This window comes from Arachis ipaensis, chromosome B01 (assembly GCF_000816755.2).
Source record: "Arachis ipaensis cultivar K30076 chromosome B01, Araip1.1, whole genome shotgun sequence".
Taxonomy (NCBI): domain Eukaryota; kingdom Viridiplantae; phylum Streptophyta; class Magnoliopsida; order Fabales; family Fabaceae; genus Arachis; species Arachis ipaensis.
Window position 1 is genome coordinate 123092765 of NC_029785.2, and position 20411 is coordinate 123113175.

The 20411-nt window shown below is 30.7% G+C and overlaps 1 protein-coding gene and 1 non-coding gene across 3 annotated transcripts; both read right to left on the reverse strand.

Moving 5' to 3' along the window:
• Nucleotides 345-416, reverse strand: TRNAK-UUU. Its single transcript has one exon. It is a non-coding gene; the product is annotated as a tRNA-Lys (tRNA).
• Nucleotides 13322-15891, reverse strand: LOC107619472 ((DL)-glycerol-3-phosphatase 2). 2 transcript variants are annotated; one of them, XM_016321773.2, is made up of 6 exons: nucleotides 15722-15889; nucleotides 15351-15575; nucleotides 15196-15256; nucleotides 14946-15093; nucleotides 14665-14744; nucleotides 13322-13563 (listed from the first exon to the last, which is right to left on the reverse strand). In XM_016321773.2, exons 1-6 carry the CDS (start codon nucleotides 15783-15785, stop codon nucleotides 13446-13448), a joined length of 696 nt encoding a protein of 231 aa, XP_016177259.1. In that variant the 5' UTR covers nucleotides 15786-15889; the 3' UTR covers nucleotides 13322-13445. The 2 variants fall into 2 exon arrangements, with proteins under 2 accessions (XP_016177259.1, XP_016177266.1); XM_016321780.2 differs by having other exon boundaries at nucleotides 13328-13563; nucleotides 14665-14766; nucleotides 15722-15891.

Sequence of the window (20411 nt, forward strand, 5' to 3'; positions counted from 1 at the left end):
GTCAGGAGACTTCCCACTGATAAAATGTCAAACATGGGTGAAGCACTGAAATTGATAAAAATTATGCTAAAATTGAAGGTCCATGTTGATAAAATGTCAAACATGGGTGAAGCACTGAAACTGGTAAAAATTATGCTAAAATTGAAGGTCCATGTTGAAAAAATGTTCAACTGCAAAACCGGGTTTATTTGTGAACAAGTGAAATCATGAGAAAATTAGTTAAAATGTTGAGAAGTTCCTTCTGTTTATCATTATTTTATAATGCTTAATTTAGTTTGATATATTTTAATTTTTTATTTATTCACTGAAGTTTAAGATATTCAATTGCGAGACCGAGTTGTTAACGCCGTCTGTGGGGATCGAACCCACGACCACGTGGTTAAAAGCCACGCGCTCTACCGCTGAGCTAAGATGGCATGCATTTTTAAATCTACATAATTATTAATATAATTAAATTATGTAAATTAATTTGAAAAAGGAAAACAACTATTAAGATATGTTTTCATTTTAATGTGTTTTTTTCGGTATTTAATTAAGAAAAAATAAAAATAAGAGATAAAAATAAAATAATAAAAATAAAAATACAAATTAAACGTACCCTAATATTTTAATTTCTTACTAACGAACTTCTTTGAATTGTGATAATTGGACAAAAAAAAATTACATAATTTCATTTATTTGAGAAAAATATTTATTTATCCACTCAAACTTTACTAAAACTCATTTGTTTTATTTCTTTTTATGCTAATATTTATTCTTTTTCTTAAAATATGTCCTTTTAAAAATAATTTGACAATTGTTTTAAAAATAAAAGAATATATAATAATATATCAAGGTTTGTCGTTAATTGAGAGAGTCTTGAATAGGTAGTTGAAAACAATACCTATTTTGAGTTACTGAAATATTGATTTGGACCTGAACGTGAGGTCCAAATTCCTTTGTGTGGTGGCGTTTGGCACCTGTCTAAGTTTTTCGTGAGGAGGTGGGGATGGTACCTGTCAGTGTATTTATAGTAGAGTCGATAACCACCTTTGTTGGAATAGTTTCATTTTTTCTGATGAATAACTGTTCCCTTTATCTTAAAAGTTTGTTAGAACTTATCTTATCAAGAGAAGATAAAGATTCCAGTCGAGATTCTCAGATGTATACATCTAGGGGTGGCAATATGTACCTTACCTGCGGGTACCTAATTCGACCCCATCCGGTCGGGTAGGGTTGCCAACCCGATCCGCAACGGGTAGAGTAGAGTGCGGGTAGGGTAGGGTGCGGGTTGAACCTCAACCCTACCCGACCAACCCGCACTCTATATATGTATATGTTATATACTTATATAAAAATATGTTTTAAGTAGATGTTAAACCAAAAACCTCTCACTAAATAAAAAAGATCCTTAGCCATTAAAAGAAAATCATTAATTGATAATTTAATATTTTTTTTACATAAAAGTTAATTCTATTTTAAATTATCATCAAGTTATAGTTAAGAGCGGATAGAATTAAGGTTAAAATATTCTTAATCCGCGAGTAGAGTTAGGGTTAGATCCAAATTCTACCTTATCTTACCCATTGCCACTCCTAAATACATTATCTCTGTTGAGTTTGCCTTTTATTTATTGGGTCAGAATATAAACAATACCAAAAAATCAAAATGACAAATGACATGAATAAATTAATTAGAGAAATGATACATACTAAAACCGTTTAATCTACCTATCATGCCCGTGCTTGTTAAAAAAGAATGAAAACATGTTATTAGAAAGTGAACGATCTTATATTATTACATAAATAACCATTCTAGAATTAAGAACATCTAAGTTAGGTTGTATATTATATACTAATATGAATATGCTAGCCTTGCTACTTGCTAGTAGGAACTTTCTTTCCATCCTCCAATATCTTCACCAATAAATTTCTATTCCACCTATGCCAAAAGATCACCCAAAAAAAGAAAAAGAGGTAACTACCAAATCGGTACCCGGAAGATTCTGACGCTGACAAAATGGTACCTGACTTTTGTTATTGACAAAATAGTCCCTAAAAAATTTTAAAATTTGACAAGCGTGTCCCTGAGCTCGCCGGAGCAAATCTCCGGCAAGCACAATAAGAGTCCTGATAAGGGTTCTGAAACTGAGTGAGAAATGGGTGTGTGAAGAGTGAGTGTGCGAGGATTGCGAATCAGAGAGGAAAAATTAGGGTTAGGGTTATGAGATAGAACGTCTTCAGTGATCTTTTTGAAATTGAGATTGATTCTCTCAAGATTTCTGGGATGTTCAGGAATTGCAGCTCCTCTAGTGCTAGATCCATTATTCCTTCTTCTTCTTATTTTTCTTCTTCTTCTTCTCAAATTCTCGTTTTGGTTTGTGAATGCTGTGAAAGGATGTGATTTTGAGGTATCAGATTTTTGTTCTTCTTCGTTACATAAATGAGATGAGATGAGATGATATGAGAGGCAGGGAAAGGGAAGAGGGCTGCGATGGGAAAGGAAAGGGAAGGGGGAGTGTGTATTGGGGGCTGTAATGGGGAGGAAGAGGAAAGGGAGTCTGCGTTGGGGAAGGAAGAATTAGGGTTTGGGAGGTGGCTTGCCAGGTCACCAAAATACGGTGGCCATGTCAGCATTGTGCTTGCCGGAAATTTGCTCCGGCGAGCTCGGGGACACGCTTGTCAAATTTTAAAATCTTTTAGGGACTATTTTGTCAATAACAAAAGTCAGGTACCATTTTGTCAGCGTCAGAATCTTCCGAGTACCGATTTGGTAGTTACCTCAAAGAAAAATAATTAAAAGTGATATTATTAATTAATTTTTTGTCAAGTGTTATTAATTAATTTAGAAATGATAATATTTTTTTATTGAAAATGACTATTTATTCTATCAAAATAATTAGGACTAAGCTGTAAAATGCATAAGCTAACTCCAATTTGTTTTACAACTTTTAATACAGGCTCAAATAGCCCAAAAATTTATCAAAAAAATAAAAAATAAAATGTAAAAAAAAAGTCAAGAAAAAAGAAGAAAATTGTGTAGAATTTTAGAGAGGATGAAGTCACAGTGAGTTCCAATTTGCATTGTTCCTTGTTCTTGTTTCATTCACTGCACTTTATAGAACGAAAGCTACCTCATTTTTTATCTCTCCTCACTTCTTTCGAACCGAAGATATTTATGTGTTCATTTTTTAGTACAATTTTTTTAATTCATTTGCTTAACATCAATTCTTTTTTTCATTGTAATGCTATATCTCTAGTAATAAAAATTTTTTAACAACTCTAATTGACAACAAAAATAAAAAATCTTCAAAAATAGATTCAACAGCCTATCTTAACGGTCCACTTTATAACAAACGTTCATTTAAAAATTTGGCATGTAATATATTGATATTTATATATCAAGCCCAATAACCAAAGCCAATTATTCAATTATTGAAAGACCGGTCACAACTCTATTTAGGTAGCAAATATCATGTCATTCTAATATAACTCTACACGTGTCTTACGCTTAATCTGCCAACATCGCAAAGAGTACGAGGCGTGCAACGGCAAGACGCCTGGTTTAAACAGGCTCATGCTAAAATTCACTATATATATAGTATACAATCTCTTCATCTCTTTATATATAATAGGAGAGCATTTTAAGGTTATCTGCTTGATAAGTAGAGTAATCATTGAACAATAAGTGTTGCACTCCAATGTTTGACAAGTATCAATTATAAAAGAAAGCTAAAAGAAAGTCATTTATATTATCCAATAGACTTACACATTACACATTGTGCAAAAATAAAGAATATTCAGATTTTCAAAATCTTTATACCTATTACTTATATTATAATTTTTAACATTTTAAATTGTTTATTCTAACTCTTCTTTTAAATATTCTGTCTCTCCATTTTCAGTAAAAAAAAATTTTTTTTTTTAAATACTCTTCTTTTATCTTCAGTCATCTTTAAAAAGAAAAAAGAGCCTCCTTTTAAATATTCTTCCTCCATCCTCAGAAAAAAAAAAAAGAAAAAGTAATCCCTCCCTTTGAATAATCTGCTTTTATTTTGTGGGAAAAATTAAACACCGAAAATAAAGCATAATAGCTAAAACATTTGATTACTTATTCGATATCAATCTAAGAAAATTAGCATAGAATTTCAACGTATATGTAGTGAGGATTTGGGAGGCTCAAAATCAGTATAATGAGAAAGAACTTGGATCAATAGAAATAATTTTTCAAGACAGCAAAGTAGCTAATCTTTTTATATATCACAGTTGACTCGTCGGCTATAGTTCGACTCAGGTAAAACTATAAATCAGAACCTGATTAAAACTAAATAAACACGTGCCAACCCAAATTAGCACAAGAATCTCTCCGCAAATCTCTCTAAACAAGGTCACTAAAACACAGTTACGAGATAATTAGCTGAAGCTCCGCAAAACAATTTTGGAAATACTTATAACCGTCGTAAACACAACAACTTTATAAATACAAGTGTCACAGGGACATTATTCATTCTGAATAACTTCATATTTATCTTTTACTCTTACTAACTTGAGCGTTAGAATGCCTTTGTAGGTGTCCATCGCCGCGGTTCTTAGAGAAAACCGACGTATCATCCTTCTTGTCTAAGGAAAAGTGAGTCCAAGCATAAAAAAAACGAGCTATACCTTGGAGTCGGCCACTCACACAAGAACATTTGGCGCCCACCGTAGGGACGAAATTAATAATCCCACAACAACCTTTTGATATTATTTTGCAGCTCCATGGTGGATGATGTTGTTCCCCACCTACTCGGTGGCAATGAACATCACCCTCCAAGTGGAGGTAAAGAAAATGGCCGAACGGAAGTAAAAACGAGGGAAACAAGAGCCACTCACACAAGAACATTTGACGCCCACCGTGGGACTAAATTAATAATCCCACAACAACCTTTTGATATTATTTTGCAGCTCCATGGCGGATGATGTTGTTCCCCCACCTACTCATGATGAACGGTGGCAATGAACATCACCCTCCAAGTGGAGGTAAAGAAAATGGCCGAACGGGAGTAAAAAACGAGGGAAACAAGAAAAGGGGCCGAGTAAACTAATTTCTGCTGGCCGACTAAACTAATTTCTGCTCCACTGAAATTCATAAAGTTGGAGTTATGTTCGAATTTTTTAACTAAATTTAACAATTTTTTACAATATTTTTGAACAAATTTTCAAAAATTTATCATTTATTCTATCCTTTTAGTAATAGTGAATCTTTTTATATTCATTTTAAATTCACGTATTACTTGTAAATGAGTATTTGCTTTATTTCTTATTTTACATTGCTCTGCTCTATTCACAGTATTTATTCTTATGCCGATTCCTCTTTTTTCTTCTTATGTTACTGACAATAAAATTTTAAGTAGCTTACAATGGTAACGACACTTTCTTATTGGTTTTTAGCAAAACAGCATAATACTTATTTCTATTGACACGTTAATAAGTTACATTTTTTCTTATTCTTTTTCAATTCTTTTCATGTATTATTGAAAACTTCTCTGTTTATTGTTTATATTGTTATTATTAGTAATTATTGCTTGTTCTTCAACTGCATCCTAATTACTCAATGCTCATGCTGTCTTATTCATGTTTTTTTTTATTTTCTTCAATTATTCGGAATGACGGAACTTAGTTTTAACTTTAGCCAATAAATTCAAAATATGTATTTATAATGTCAGCACAAATAGGGATTCAAAATCAACTTGTGAAGATATTGATGCTATTAGTTTGATGAATTATGCAAAAAATGTTATATGCGAAAGGACTTACTCCTTTACCTTTCTATGAGTTTCTTAGTTTATTTTTTCGATCTATTTAACAAAATTTCTTCTTAATATATTGATGATTGGAATAGGACATATTTGATGTGTCTTTAATTTTTTACCTTCAACTTATGAGAATGATTAATCACTTAATTTTATAATTCAAATGCCTAAAATTAAAAAACTTGGTTGCTATATATTATTGTAGGACAATTACTCCAAAACTTTTATTTATGTATTTTGCTATCTATTGAAAATTTATAAAATTTTAACAAGATCTCATCCAATTAGGTGATACTAAACTAAAACTACTACTTATACGACTACTGCTATATTACTTTTTCATTATACTCAGCCAAAATTTTCGTAGATGAAATTGTCATTATCATTCATAGTATCATAAATTAGAACTTATCTAATCCAAATATACAAAAATAAAGGCCTAACTTTAATGTTGTCCCACATTTTTTTTTCACTTGTTATTTTTTTTTGTAGGACCTCAATCATAGCTCATGAGCGAATTTCACCTCCTCCTTCATCAACTCAGACCGAGTTATAACTTATGAACTTTGACCTATAAGTCGAGGTTGACATTTCTATTTCGGTAAAATCATGTATATGCATGATCTAATTTGCTCATATAAATTTTTATGTCAAATTTCAATATATCATAACTTCTTATGAAGTATCTACTACTCTATATATTCGAATTGCTTCACATTATGTATATATTTTATCATTCATATATCAAAATCAATCAATCCATCCATCCGAAAATAAAATTGGCTATTAATCAATCCGACAAAAATGACTTTTTTTTACTGATCAAAAAACAAACTCAATTAGCAATTATCTCAATTAGCAATCATCGTTACTTGATATATGGTGATTGGCTCATCCTTTTTATTTTTCTATTTTACAATAATTTATGTATTTTACTTTCAACCCATTTTATTTATGTTACAAATCTTTATTATTCACTCAATATTCAATAATTAATTGCTTTGGGCAAGAAATTCATCAATAACTTGTTGTGGGTTGAAAAAATTCTCAAGACAATCGATCATTATATACTATGATCATACAATCGATTCCGAATACATATTTTCGAACTTTTCAGTTCGCGTTAATCAAATACTATATGCATGCCATGAAAAATTATTTTTAAACAGAAAAGTATCCCCACACAACTACATTGATCGAACAACTCTTATCATTCAGTTGTTTTTGAATACATGTCGACTAACTAACTTTGGGGACTATCACTCATTGCATAACCAATTTATAGACAGACATAACTATATCACTTTCTAATCTTTTTTATCCATCTTTATTTATTTATTTGTTTATCTGTTTCATCTGTTCTTCGATCGTTCACAATCTTTCAATATAACTTTTTCACTACCAATGTTTTTCTTTTTTCTTTCTTTCTCAATCCAACAAGTTGAGCTTGGGGGCTGCTATAATCACAATTCCGATTTATAGGTTAGAAGCTCAACCTGTTTAATTGAAAACTTTCACATGTCAAGTTTGGGGGCTGTGATCTATCGGCTATAACTTGACTCAGGTAAAACTATAAATCCGAACATGGTTAAAACTAAATAAACACGTGCTATATCAGGAGTACATGGAGAGTACGTGTTTTGCTCTCCTAACGGACTTATCTTATAAAATCAAACAACTATGTGCCAACCCAAATCAGCACATGAATCTCTCCGCAAATCTCTCTAAACAAAGTCACTAAAACACAATTAGTTACGAGATAATTAGCTAAAGCTCTGCAAAGCAGTTTTGGAAATACTTATAACCGTCCCAAACACAACAACTTTATAAATACAAGTGACTCACGAGGTGCCTTTGCAGGTGCCCATCGTCGTCATTCTTGGAGAAAATCGATGTATCATCCTTCTTGTCTAAGGAAAAGCGAGTCCGAGCATAAGAAAAACGAGCTATACCTTGGAGTCGGCCACTCACATAAGAACAACAGTTACTGTGCAAGTATTTATTTTTTAATTTACTGATATTTATTTCTCGAGTCTACACTAATTTTAGGACGATAGGATTCATGGATCCATACCCAAGTGTGTTGTTGCTAGGTGGAGGGACAATATCTTTGAGTTCCAGATGTACCTTATGCGTAACTTCATAGTTACAGGTAACAAATTTAAGCCAAGGACTACCAATAGCAATTGGGTACTAATATTTTTTCAACAGACAATGGTCACGCATGTAAACATCCCAAGCTACCCTCTTGAAGCATTCTGTTTCAAGTCTATTTCGAATTTGTTAAATGCTGAAAGGTTGGACGACACATATCTGTTTAGTAAGTATTACTTATACTGATTCAAAAGTTGTTGTGTGAAATTCGTTCGAAATCTATTTTTTAAGACTGATAGTCATCATTTATTGATGGTTCTTGCTCTTTAGATATGATTGCTAAAGTAGTTGAAAAGGAAAACCCAAGGATTTAATTACTAGTAAAGACAAGAAAACCAAACGTCTGGTTATTGTGTTAGAAGACTTAGAGTATGTGCTATTTTGGAAAATTGACTAATATGTGTAAACATATTTTCAAACTATAAAATAATATGATGCATCCTTATGTTTTCAATAGGAACAACAGGATTGGGTGTACTTTGTTTGGGGAGATGGTGGATCAAATCCAACCACACCTTGAAAAAGAAAGTGTAGAATCTTTTATTGTTGTGCTGCAATATTTCAAAGCATCCCAGTGAAACGGCAAAACCACCGTTTAAAGCCACTTTTATATCTTCAACATCCACATTGAGAGGAATTTAAAAGAGGTGGTTAGTTTTAAAAACATGTTTGTTTGTTTAAACTTTAACCAGTTTGTATCTAGCACATTTAATATCGGTCAAAAGTTTTATAAATTCAATATTACATTGAATTGTGTAGGCCCTTGAGTGGTGCACCACTAAACTCAATTAAGATTAGTCAAGTTTCAACTCAGAGAGCTTGGTCTGCGGCTGATGAACTGAAGCAGGGATCTGTGGGAATGAAGACCATTGAAGAGGTCCTAAATGCTGTAGAGGTAAACTAATGGAAGCATTCACTAATTAATTTATTTTTATATAAATATGTTAATGTTAGAAATTGATTAAAGTGCCTAATTGAGTTCTAAATAGATAGCTGCATGTTGGATTGCTGCAACTATTATTTCTATCAATGCTGGAAAGAATGATTGGCTCTACAAAGTATGTAGAAAGTGCCCAAAAAAAAAAAATTAAAACTTCTACCATTAAAAGATATGAATTTAAGGATTGTGGACACAGCAAGAATTGCCTCAATCAGGTTAGGTATTTAAACTAGATAATAAAACTTATCACTAAATGACAATTTTTTTTAAATGGACAGCACTATAATATGAAGACTGTATTTCATTTTGAATTCTATTATTAGCTCTATAAAAACAAATAGAGAGTAAAACTTATAAAATACGAGTTGGATGATAGGTACAAGATTGAAGTGATTGTCTATGATGGTACTAGCAGTATGACTTTGCTCCTTTGGAATAGAGAGGCAATTCAACTTTGCAGAAAGAAGGCAGATCAAATCAAAGAAAAGAAAGTAAATGCACAATCATAATCTCATAACTTCAAAATGTTGATGTATCCATGTAAAGTAATTCACTAATTTTCCTTTTTGTGAATCTGATCGCAGCCTATTAGTGAGGTGGAATATCCCCCACTCTTGCTAACACATGTTTACTTATTTATTTTTCTAAAATCAGTTAAAATGTGTTCCAAATATCTTCATTTAAAAAAAATAATTAAAAAAATACAAATTAATATTAACCATTTTAAATTTTATATACTTATTTTTTATAACTAGATTAAACATCAATATAATAAAAGAATATTAACCACAATTCATGCAATTTGCGAAAAATTTTGTTATTTATATATGAGCTTATTTGCGCATAGATTAAGAAAATAAGAAATAAAATAGATTTATAAACCAGCATACACTAAGGGTCTAATAATATAACTAAATGTCACTTAGTATTCGTTATTTTTGTAACTTTAATATAAACTATTTTCATTTAAAGTTTTAATTTTTTGAATTGTATAACAGCAACACAGTGTAACAATATTTATTTAAACACACAAATATAATAGGTTTCATGTTTAAGGAGATTCTGTTAATATATATGGGCTAGAAAAATAATATTATTCAGCCTCTAAAGAGTAGATGATGAAATAATCTTATACACTCTACAATAAATTTTTATATAGGAAGACTTTTCTAAATTAAAAGCAACAACTATTAGTATCAATGAATAAGAATTAACAAAATTTTATAATGAATTAACATTTGTCTACGCACAAGTCTTACATTAGTATAATATATAATTAGAAAGGGAAAGTAACGAGGTAAAAAGACTAGAGAGGAAGAAGCAACCCAATGAGATGATGCAATAATCTAAAAAGGAGGAAGTTGAAGATTGTAAAAATTGATTAATCAATTTTTTGTTTAAATGATATTATGAAGTGTGATTGTTTATTATATAATATTTGTTCTTATATATTTTTATTTAATCTTTCTTAAAAATGTATAATAAGAACTTAAGAAATCATACTTAATAATATCACTTGAAAAATAAATAAATTGAGACAATTGAGACAATTTATCTTAAAATTATGAATGTTCATAAGGTAAATGAGTTGTTTGTAAAATATCAAATTCAAAGAGTACGAAGTCTCTTTAGCTTAATATTTGTTTTCAGCTATGTAATTAAATCAATCACAACATACTAATAGCAAAACATGCTAAGATTTTGCATTCAATTTTAACATAATTTTTAAGCATTACCACTCCACCATTTTTTAATTTTGAAATAGAGTTAAATATCGTGTAATGTAGCCTTATTGTAGAATTTGGTGTTTAACGCCGTTGTAGATGACAGCCAAGAGTAAATCAAACAATTCAAGTTGACAAGAGAGTAATTTAATAGTCTGATTTGTGTCATTCAGACAACATGTCTCCCATATAGCGGACCGCGCTTCATTTTTGCTCTCTATCACTCGTTCTCTCTTTTTCACATCTTTTTATCATTGAATATTCACTCTTACATATTCTCATCTCACTTTGAATATTCTCTTCTTCAAACCTCCAAGAAAAAGAAAGGAACTTCAGTCACCTCTTTCTTACACCGGCAAGAAGAAACCAACAATGTCGAAGAGACCTAAAATAAAAGATGTTGATCGTTATGAACTTTTCATTGTTAATTATTCTAATAATGTAAGTAAGTATTTTTTTTAGTTTTATAATTTATTACTGAATTTAGGTAATGTTGTTGATATGATATAGTGTATACACTAGGGAATATATTTTTGGGTGTGTTTGATCATAAGTATTAGAATTATATTTTAGATATATTTAAATTTTATTAATTATTGGTAGAAGCTAAATATAATTGTGGAATTTCTCTAATAATTTCATAGTTACTTTTAAACTCTTTTTTGCTATTATTATTGTAATATTTTCATTTGATATTTTGGTCTCCTTAAAATTGTTCAAACTTAATATACAAACTTAATATACAGTTCGATGAATGACATCTGTAAACAAGTTAAATATAAATTAAAAATATCTCTTGTATACTCGCTTTGTCAATTATGACTATATTTATACATCATGCTATAGATATATTTTGATTATTATAATTTTTTTTAAAATTGTACATATATAAATTTTTTATTTTTTAAATCACATGATAAAATTTATTTTTAAATATATTTTATTTTATCTATAATAAGACACGTATGATATTTATTTCATTTCAAGACTGCTTTTACTTTGATAAAATGATAAGCATTAAGAACAATGTGAATTTTTTTTTTTAAAATATGATCTCTGTATATGTTAAAATTTCATTGCCGCCAATAACACAAGATTGGTCAGAGTTGTAAATGGCTTGGTATTGTGTAGATTATCTATAAAAACTAAATTTCTAGCTACACTGAAGAATTAATTAATTATTATTTTATTAGAACTATATTTCATATGCTTTACTAATTAATAATGTGAATGCTCAATTTTTTTAAAATAAAAGAAATATTTGAAGATTAAATTTTAATCCAAAATTTTGCATATACCTTCTAAATAACTATTCAAATGTCCCTACAAAAAATTCAAATGCAGAAGTCGTTTAATAAAATATAATTTCCCTATTTTGCCACTTATTTAAAAAAAAGTATGTTTCTTGTGAGGTTTTGAAAAATAGATTAGTCATTGAACCAAGTAAAACTAGAGATTCAATTGAAGTTTAGGGTTCAATCTAAATATCCCTTTCCCTATCTCTCTAATTTCCCCTTCCCTATAACAAATAAGCATAAGAATCACATACTCCTCTATTTAATAAAAAGATTGTTACATGCAACTTATAGTATATTTATTTTATTATGCACAGTATATATAATAAGTAGTTTATAACTTAGTGTTTTTAATTTTTTTTAACATAACTTTTAATATTGTAAATTAAAATGATTAGTTGTAAATATTTTTAAAGCGTGAATTAAACGTATGATGTAAGAGTATATAATATTTCCCCTATTATTATTTAGTTCGTTTTCAAACAAACATTTTAATTAAAAATATCTTGATACAAATATACATAATTTATTTTAAAACAATTTTTTTTTTCATTATTTTTGTATCACTAGCTCTACTTTGTATCTTAAAACATCTCCGAATGAACCTAACATATATTGTGTTCATGTGCATGTGAACCACTACTAAATTAGCTTTCAAACAGGCCAGGGGCAAATCCTTACTCCAATTTATTTAAATCAATAAATATGGACCACAGGAAGATAACTGTAGAGGACCACTGCCAACAAGTCAACAGTTAAGTGAACACTGAAAAGCAAACAGAAGGATGGGGAATCTGATATACATGATTAATGGGAAAGGGGAAAGCCACATTATCCTTGTTTAGTTTGAATAGTTCAAGTAAGCCTTTATGTGTGAATAGAACAATGACATTCCAATTGCTATTGAACAAAATTAATAGCATAACATACCCCTTCTGCTATTCAAAAGATTTATTTTCTGTTTTCTAATTTTGATCTTTGTACAAAATTAATGATAGAGATGTTAGTGCATGTCAACCTCCACTCCAAATGACTTAGCTACTAAATTGGAACACAGGGATTATTAGTAATAAAGTAGTGTTTATTTAAAAGCTCCAAACAAGACAACTGAGTTTAAAGGAACATAAATGAGGTTCTTATTTCTTATGTCCTATAAAAACCAACAAAAAGCCAATAAAGTTACAATAATTACCAAGTTGGAAATGTTTCCAACAAGCAGAGCATTCGTTATTCTCTCAAAATATATCAATCATTTATTTTATTTCAAAATAGTCATCGTTTTTATCAAAACAAATAAATTGTATTTAAAATTTAAATATACCAAAGTAATTATCAAACCAACAATTATTTTATAACATATTATCAAGAACACAGAATATGAACGTCAAACAATGTAATAGCTGACAATGCAGCAAAAAAAAAAAAAAAGAGAAAGAAACTGAAATTCTATGGAAATGGATTAACGAGTCATAAATATAGTTGTACATAGGTGGTGCCAGCTTTTCTCTTACCGCAGTGGAAACTGTACGGCAACTGGATGTTTAACTTGAGCTTCCATTATCTTAGAAGGGTGGTAAACCCCATTCACTAGGGTTGAAATCCATCAATGAGTTTAAGACCAGATCTGCTATATCATGAAAAGACTTGTCCAGTCTTGGATCCGGAACCATAACAACAGACCTGCACGTAACAGAAAGAGATCAACATCAAGAATAAATTTAAATCTCTACTACTACATCAAATTGCACAATGTATCTATATTTATCGAAACAACATGCAACTGGATATTGATTTAGGCAATATATAGGAACAAGTAAACACCATCATCATTACATAGCGTTCAGAGGTACCCGTATCACATTGAATGCTATATTACCATCAGACAAAATTTTATATCCATTTTCTGTTAAGCATGAGGTTTGATTTGATCACTTTGCTTTTCATTTTTCAAATGATATTATTAGCCTGCTCATGAGGTAGACTTAGATTTAGTACTAAGTTCTTAACTTTTGAAACTAAATAGCGTAACATAATTTTTAAAATATTAGAGATTATCCTGCTTGAAATTCCAACAATACCATGCAAGCCATTAGCCACCTCAAACTTTCAGAGCTAACAAATGAGGAGGATTTCAGTTCTTGGAATATTTATAGGTAAGAAATCAATTCATAATTAGGTAAATAATAACAGATTCCTACTTTGATAACAGAACAGTTGGGACGATCTATCAGACTCAACAGATCCATTTTTTCAGTGACTGCATCTGGTTGGCAGAACTTATCAGCTGCCTCTAAAAATTAGCTTAGTTTTCACTCAAACTTAAGCCATCATTAGAATATAAAAGATGGTGGAAGTGACATCCGCTAACTTGCTTCTGAACACTAATATTTACAATTCATAGTTTTCACTCCTAGGACATACTAAACATATTGCACAATGGTGTCGTGTATGTCTATACTAGAGATTAGAGAAAGAGGCAGAGAAAGATATGATCCTAATTTAAAGTGACATAAAGTCATTACAAAGACGCAATCTGTAATAACTGTTAGGATGAAGAACTTTTCCAACATATAAAGTATAAATTTGAATCATCCCAGACCACTGATATAAGACGTGTATGCTAAGCAAGCGATAATCCGACATATGGAACTGATAAATCTATCAACTTATATCTATTCTATTAAACATCGGCAAATGGTTTTGAAAACAAAATTTATTTAGATGAAAAATGAAAATATAAGAAAAGAACAGGGATATTTTTCAATGGCTCAATCTACTTACATCCCAGCATTTTTAGCTGCAAGAACTCCTGAAGGTGCATCTTCAAAAACAAGAATGTTGGAAGGATCTAACGGTCCACCCTGTTGACCAGCTGAACATTAACTACAACATCACCATATACGACTACTAACTACAGATTTTGAAATAAAACAACTAAAAAAGCGAATCCCCAACACCAAGTTCAGATTAGGAAAAAGGAAAGTCAATTGTAACCATTCAATCTGCAGTCATTTTTGTGATCTGGTAATTGTTAGGTATTCATAACATGGTAATTGGTATACCTCAAATCTCTTGGCTGCTGCAAGAAATACATCTGGAGATGGTTTGCCTTGTTTAACTTCAGGATCATCACCAAGAACAACATGATGCATCAAAGCAAAGAGTTCACCATGTCTTTGAGTTTTCAATTCAAAGTGTCGCTTGAGAGAACTGTACATTAAATTTCAATACTCCTTCCAAATAGATGCATGACAGAAAACAATCGCTTCTTTAAACATGAAAACAAAAACGACAAGAATCAGAAAAACATACCCAGTTGCCAAGGCAATCGGAACTCCTTTTGCATTTAAATGTCTGAGTAAACGATCAGCACCTATAACATGAAAACAGAAAACTGAGTAACCCTTGACAGCAGAGCTCTAATGATCTTAAATGGCAATTCAAGAATCCTAGTTTTCAAAGTATACCTGGCATGAGCTCACTTGTTGGGAACAATTCCTGAAGCATCTCCTCTCTCTCAACCAAAAACTGCTCGGCGCTAAGAGAATCGCTAATTCCACTCTCTTCAACGAAGATCCTAGCAGCTTCTATTGCTTTCCTTCCCATCATCTTGGCCTTGAGGCTCCAATCGAAAGTTTTGTTGTATCTGGCTAGTATCTTTTCCTGAACCTCAGTGTAGAACTTTTCCGTGTCTGCAAAAAAGCGTAATTCTCCATCATAATCATAAAATGCAGTTGTTGAATGCGTGACTTATGCAAGTAATAAGAGTGAACGAAGCTGGAGACAAATGGAGACTGGAGAGTATCACATACGAGTAGTGTATAGTAGAGAGAGGTACCAAGCAAGAGACCGTCCATGTCGAAAATGACATGGGTGATTTGTTTTCTGAGTGAATTGGCCATTGCGCTGCGAACAGAGAGATCTCTGATTGGGAAGGAATATTGAAATTTGAAAGAGAGCAGAGAGCCCTGTTCCCCTCCACTCCAGGTTGCTGATGAATGATGGCAATCTCCATTGGCATATGTGGGCTTCTGTTACAAATTTTGGCAGAGTTGGGCTTTTTTTAGCCCATTATCACTACTTTAGTCCAAATTTAAATGCAGCTCTATTGCTTCAAAAATGGAGATTTTCCAATTCTCAGAGCAGCACCATTGCCCCCTCCCTCCTCAGTCCTCACAAAAAAAGATGAACCCTTTTTTACCTTTTTGTGAAGTTGTTGTTAGAGGGTACAAAAGGGCGTTCCAGCCAAGCTATTTGTCATTCTCCATCTTGCGTTTCGGCCCACTAGGAGGATGGTTTTTTCACTTTTTTTGTCACATTCGTACATCATTTGAGTCATATACAATTTTCCAGGCCCAATAAAAAATATTGCAGAATTACATAAAATAAAAAGGAAAACACAAAATATTTGTAAATTTTTCAATACAAATAAAATATTCCAAATATGTCATGTAAATATTGACTTGGCACTTGAGAATATTTATTTAATCAATCATATCAGTTGTACATTAAAATAAACTACCAAAATTAATTACTACTTTATTAGTCTAAAATCTATTATTTTGTTATATATTACTAGTTATACAATTAAAATATACCATATATTATTTCTTTATTATAATTGAAATTAAATATTATTTTTTAAATTAATGAGTTCTCCCCTCTTTTTTCTTTCTTTTTCTATCTCATTCCTTTACCTACTTTACCTTTCTTATATATCATTATCAATATCAATAACTAATTATAAATTTAACAATCAAAATGTGCACATAACATCATCTAATTGCAATTAAAATTAAAATATTAAAATATAACTATAATGTGCCACATGCCTTTTCTTTATTATAATTGAAATTAAATCTCTCTCTCTCTCACTCTCTCTCTCTCATACTTAATTTGGTCCTTAAACTTGTACGCGAGTCTCAATTTAGTACCTGAAGTTTTAATTATCTTTCTTTAGTCTCCAAACTTTATAAACGTGATTCACGTTAGTTAGTAGGGATAATTTCGGCACAAAAACGTTAATGAAGTGATGACATGGACAACCAAATGTCATGCTGAAACTTGAAAACGACGTCATTTTTGTTTTAACGCTTAAGTGTGTGTTTGGATTACAGTTTGTAAACGGGAGTTTGTATAAAATTGATTTTGCAAACTTGATTTTGATAAAAAGTAAGTTTGTATTAAAGTGATTTATGTTTGGTAATTTTTGTATCAAAATTGATTATAATAAAATAAATGTTGTTTGGCTTATACCATTCAAAATCACTTTTAGATAAAAAATTACTAAAATAACCTCAACTTAAATAATTTTTTTATATTATCCTATAATTTTAATTTAGATATTTAAATAAATCTTATTAGTTAATTTTATAATAAAATTAATATTTACTTACTAAAATAAAAATAACATATAAAAATTATTATTATTATTTACAGTTAATTTTTTGTTTAATTTACTTTACCTAACAGAATCAATAATCATATTATAAAAAAATAATAACAAACATAATACACAAAAATCACAATTATAAAAGTGTATAATATCAAACAAACAGTTGAAAAAAAATAAAAAAAAAATAAATAATAAAAAAATATAGCTCATATAAATAGAAATAACAAGAATTTAATAAATAATATAATAACATACATGAAGGATAAAGTTGGTAAAAGATAAATAAATAGTTAGTATCATGGCTAAAAAGCTCGTTAGGAAAACGCAGAAGCTAAAAATAGTTGCTTCTTGTAAACGTTGGTTTTGGCAGCAGAATCACTTCTGCGTTCATGGAAAAAAATTTTGCCAAACCAAAAGTTGAAGCTTTCAAGAAGTCTAAACGTACTTCTTTCCTTCCAACGAGTTTCCCAAACACACCCTAAATAGTCCAAAATGATGCCGGAACACTTGTTTTAGAAGAAAAAGTGTCAATAAATACCACTTACGATATTTTTTTAGATTATTGGAATGCCAAAATAAAAACGACGTCATTTTATAGACTCTAACATGGTATTTGACTATCCATGTCAGCGTTCTGTTAATATTTGTGCATCAAAAATTAGTCTAGGGACTAACGTGAGTCACTTTCACAAAGTTTGAGGACTAAATAAAGACAATCGAAATTTCAGGAACTAAATTGAAGTTCACGTGCAAGTTGAAGGACTAAATTGCTCTTATATATCATTATCTATGACTAATTACAAATTTTAAAATTTGGCAATCAAAATTTATAACATGACATCCTCTAATTGTAATTGAAAATAAAATTGAAATATAATTATATTATAGCTTAAAGTTCCATTGTCTGCTTACTTGCTTAATCCCATATAGAGACTTTTGCAAATTACAAACCAAACCTGGTTGTGACATAGCCAAACCGGGTGGTATCCTCATATAAACTTTCTTGTCTAAATCTCCGTGAAAGAAGGTAGTATTGACGTCCAGCTGTTTCAAATGTCATTTCTTTGCCGCTGCTAATACTAACATTACTCGTAAAGTAGTCATTTCGACAACTGGACTAAAATTATCACCATAATCTACTCTTTGCACTTGAGTGAATTCTTTTGTAACTAGCCTCGCTTTGTGCCTTTCTATGGTGCCATCGGAATTGAATTTTACTCGAAAAATTCATTTTCAACTCACAACCTTCTTGCCTTTTAGGAGTTTAGTGAGACACCAAGTTTTGTTCTGATCTAGAGTTGTCAATTCAGCTTGTATTGCCTTTCTCCAATATTCATGTGCAGTCACTTCCTCATAAGTGCTATGTTCCGAATTTGAGGTGATGGCTAGAGAAATGGACTTATATTTTGGAGTTAGTTTATTATATGACAAGTGTTGTGAGATAAGATACAAAGAGCTAGAGCTGGCTAAGTTGCTAGAGTGAGTTGTGTGGGTTATCATACAATGGTAGTCCTTCAAATAAGTAGGCAATTTCTTGACTCTTTCAAATTTTCTAGTGATGCAGTCGTTTGTGATGTCATAGTTTTGTGATGCAGGTGCATTGTTAGTGTGTGGTATGATGATGGGTGCAATGGTGTGTCAGAAAATTGATGAGTGTATTGAACTTGAGAAATGTTCATTTAAATCTGTGAATGTGGTATGTGTGAGTGATTGAAAATGATGTGTGGATGGTGTATTATATTGAAAAAGATCAATGCATTGTGGAGTACAAGTGGGTACCACAGAAATGTCAGTGCTAGTGGAATATAAAAATGAAAAATGAGTTTCATAAAAAGTTACATTTCTAAATATAAAAAATTCTTTTGATTTTAAATCAATAAGTTGAAAACTCTTTGTTCCTAGTTTAAAATCGAGAAAAGCTATTTTTCTGACTCTTGGGTCTACTTTTGTTCTTGAATTTGTTAATGTAGAGGCATATGCAAGAGAACCAAATACTCTCAAATATAAAAAGTTAGGAAAGTTACCATACAGAAGTTTATAAGGACTAGCATTATCCAGTTTAGTGCTGGGCAGCCTATTAATTAGGTGAATAGCGTGAGCAACTGCATATTGCCAAAAAGAATGTGAAATTCCTGATTGAAATAACAAAACACCTAAAATGTGCTGGTGTTTTTGCTCTACAATCCCGTTTTGCTTTGGTATTTTTACACAAGAAGTTTGATGTAAAATGCCAGTTGATGCAAAAAAAGATTTTAGAGTGAATTATGGCCCATTTTTAGTCTGTATACACTTGTTTTTCAAATTTTACTCTGACAACATTCACAAAATTAATAACCAATTGTGATGCCTTAGATTTGATTTTCATAAAAAAAATTCAAGTGAATCTGCTCTTGCCATCCACCACAGTAAAAAAAATACCTATGTCCTTCATTGAAAGGGGCAGAAATGGAATCCCAAATATCCATATGAACTAAGTCAACAATCTTTTATTTTAGTTGTACTAAGATCAAAAGATAATTTCTTTTGTTTTGTAAAACGACATGAGTCACAATGAAGTTTTGAAGCAATACAATCTATAAAAGGATAATATTTCTTCAGTAAAATCAGTTTATGCATGGGTATGTGTCCTAATCTAAGACACCAAATGTTATTGTGCTCAGTGTGTGAAGATGTTGTGGGATGAGTAGTAGTCGTAGTTGCCGCCAATAAAGCTTGCTTTGTTGGAGGAGGGAGAAAGTGAGAGAATTCTGATTCTCTACTCATTGTATATAACCCTTCTCTACACTTAGCAATATCAATCATCTTTGATGTGGATCGATCTTGTATCTCACAACACTTATCATTGATTAACCATTGACAATGTAAGTTTGAGGTTAATTTTGACATAGAGATCAGTTTAAAATCAAAAGAAGGAATGTAAAAAAATTTTTGAGAAAAAAGTTTGTAGAGTGTGATTAAAGATGGTGCTAACAATTTTGGTCTCATTTGACAATATCACATTGATTGAAGCAATATTATGAAAGCTTGCAAAATCTTTTAAGTTGAAAGTTACATAATCTATTGCACCAGAGTCAATGACCCATAGTGCAGATTTTAGAGTGATAATGCTTATCATTCTTGCATTAAAACGCAA

Bases quoted from the DNA above. Each gene is read 5' to 3' on its own strand.
- LOC107619472 (XM_016321773.2), bottom strand. From the start codon at position 15,785: ATGGCCAATTCACTCAGAAAACAAATCACCCATGTCATTTTCGACATG. The intron at 15,094-15,195 runs GTATGTTTTTCT...TTTAATGTACAG, and splicing joins CCGATTGCCTTGGCAACTGG to TTCTCTCAAGCGACACTTTG. The intron at 14,745-14,945 runs GTATACCAATTA...GCTGGTCAACAG, and splicing joins CAGCAGCCAAGAGATTTGAG to GGTGGACCGTTAGATCCTTC.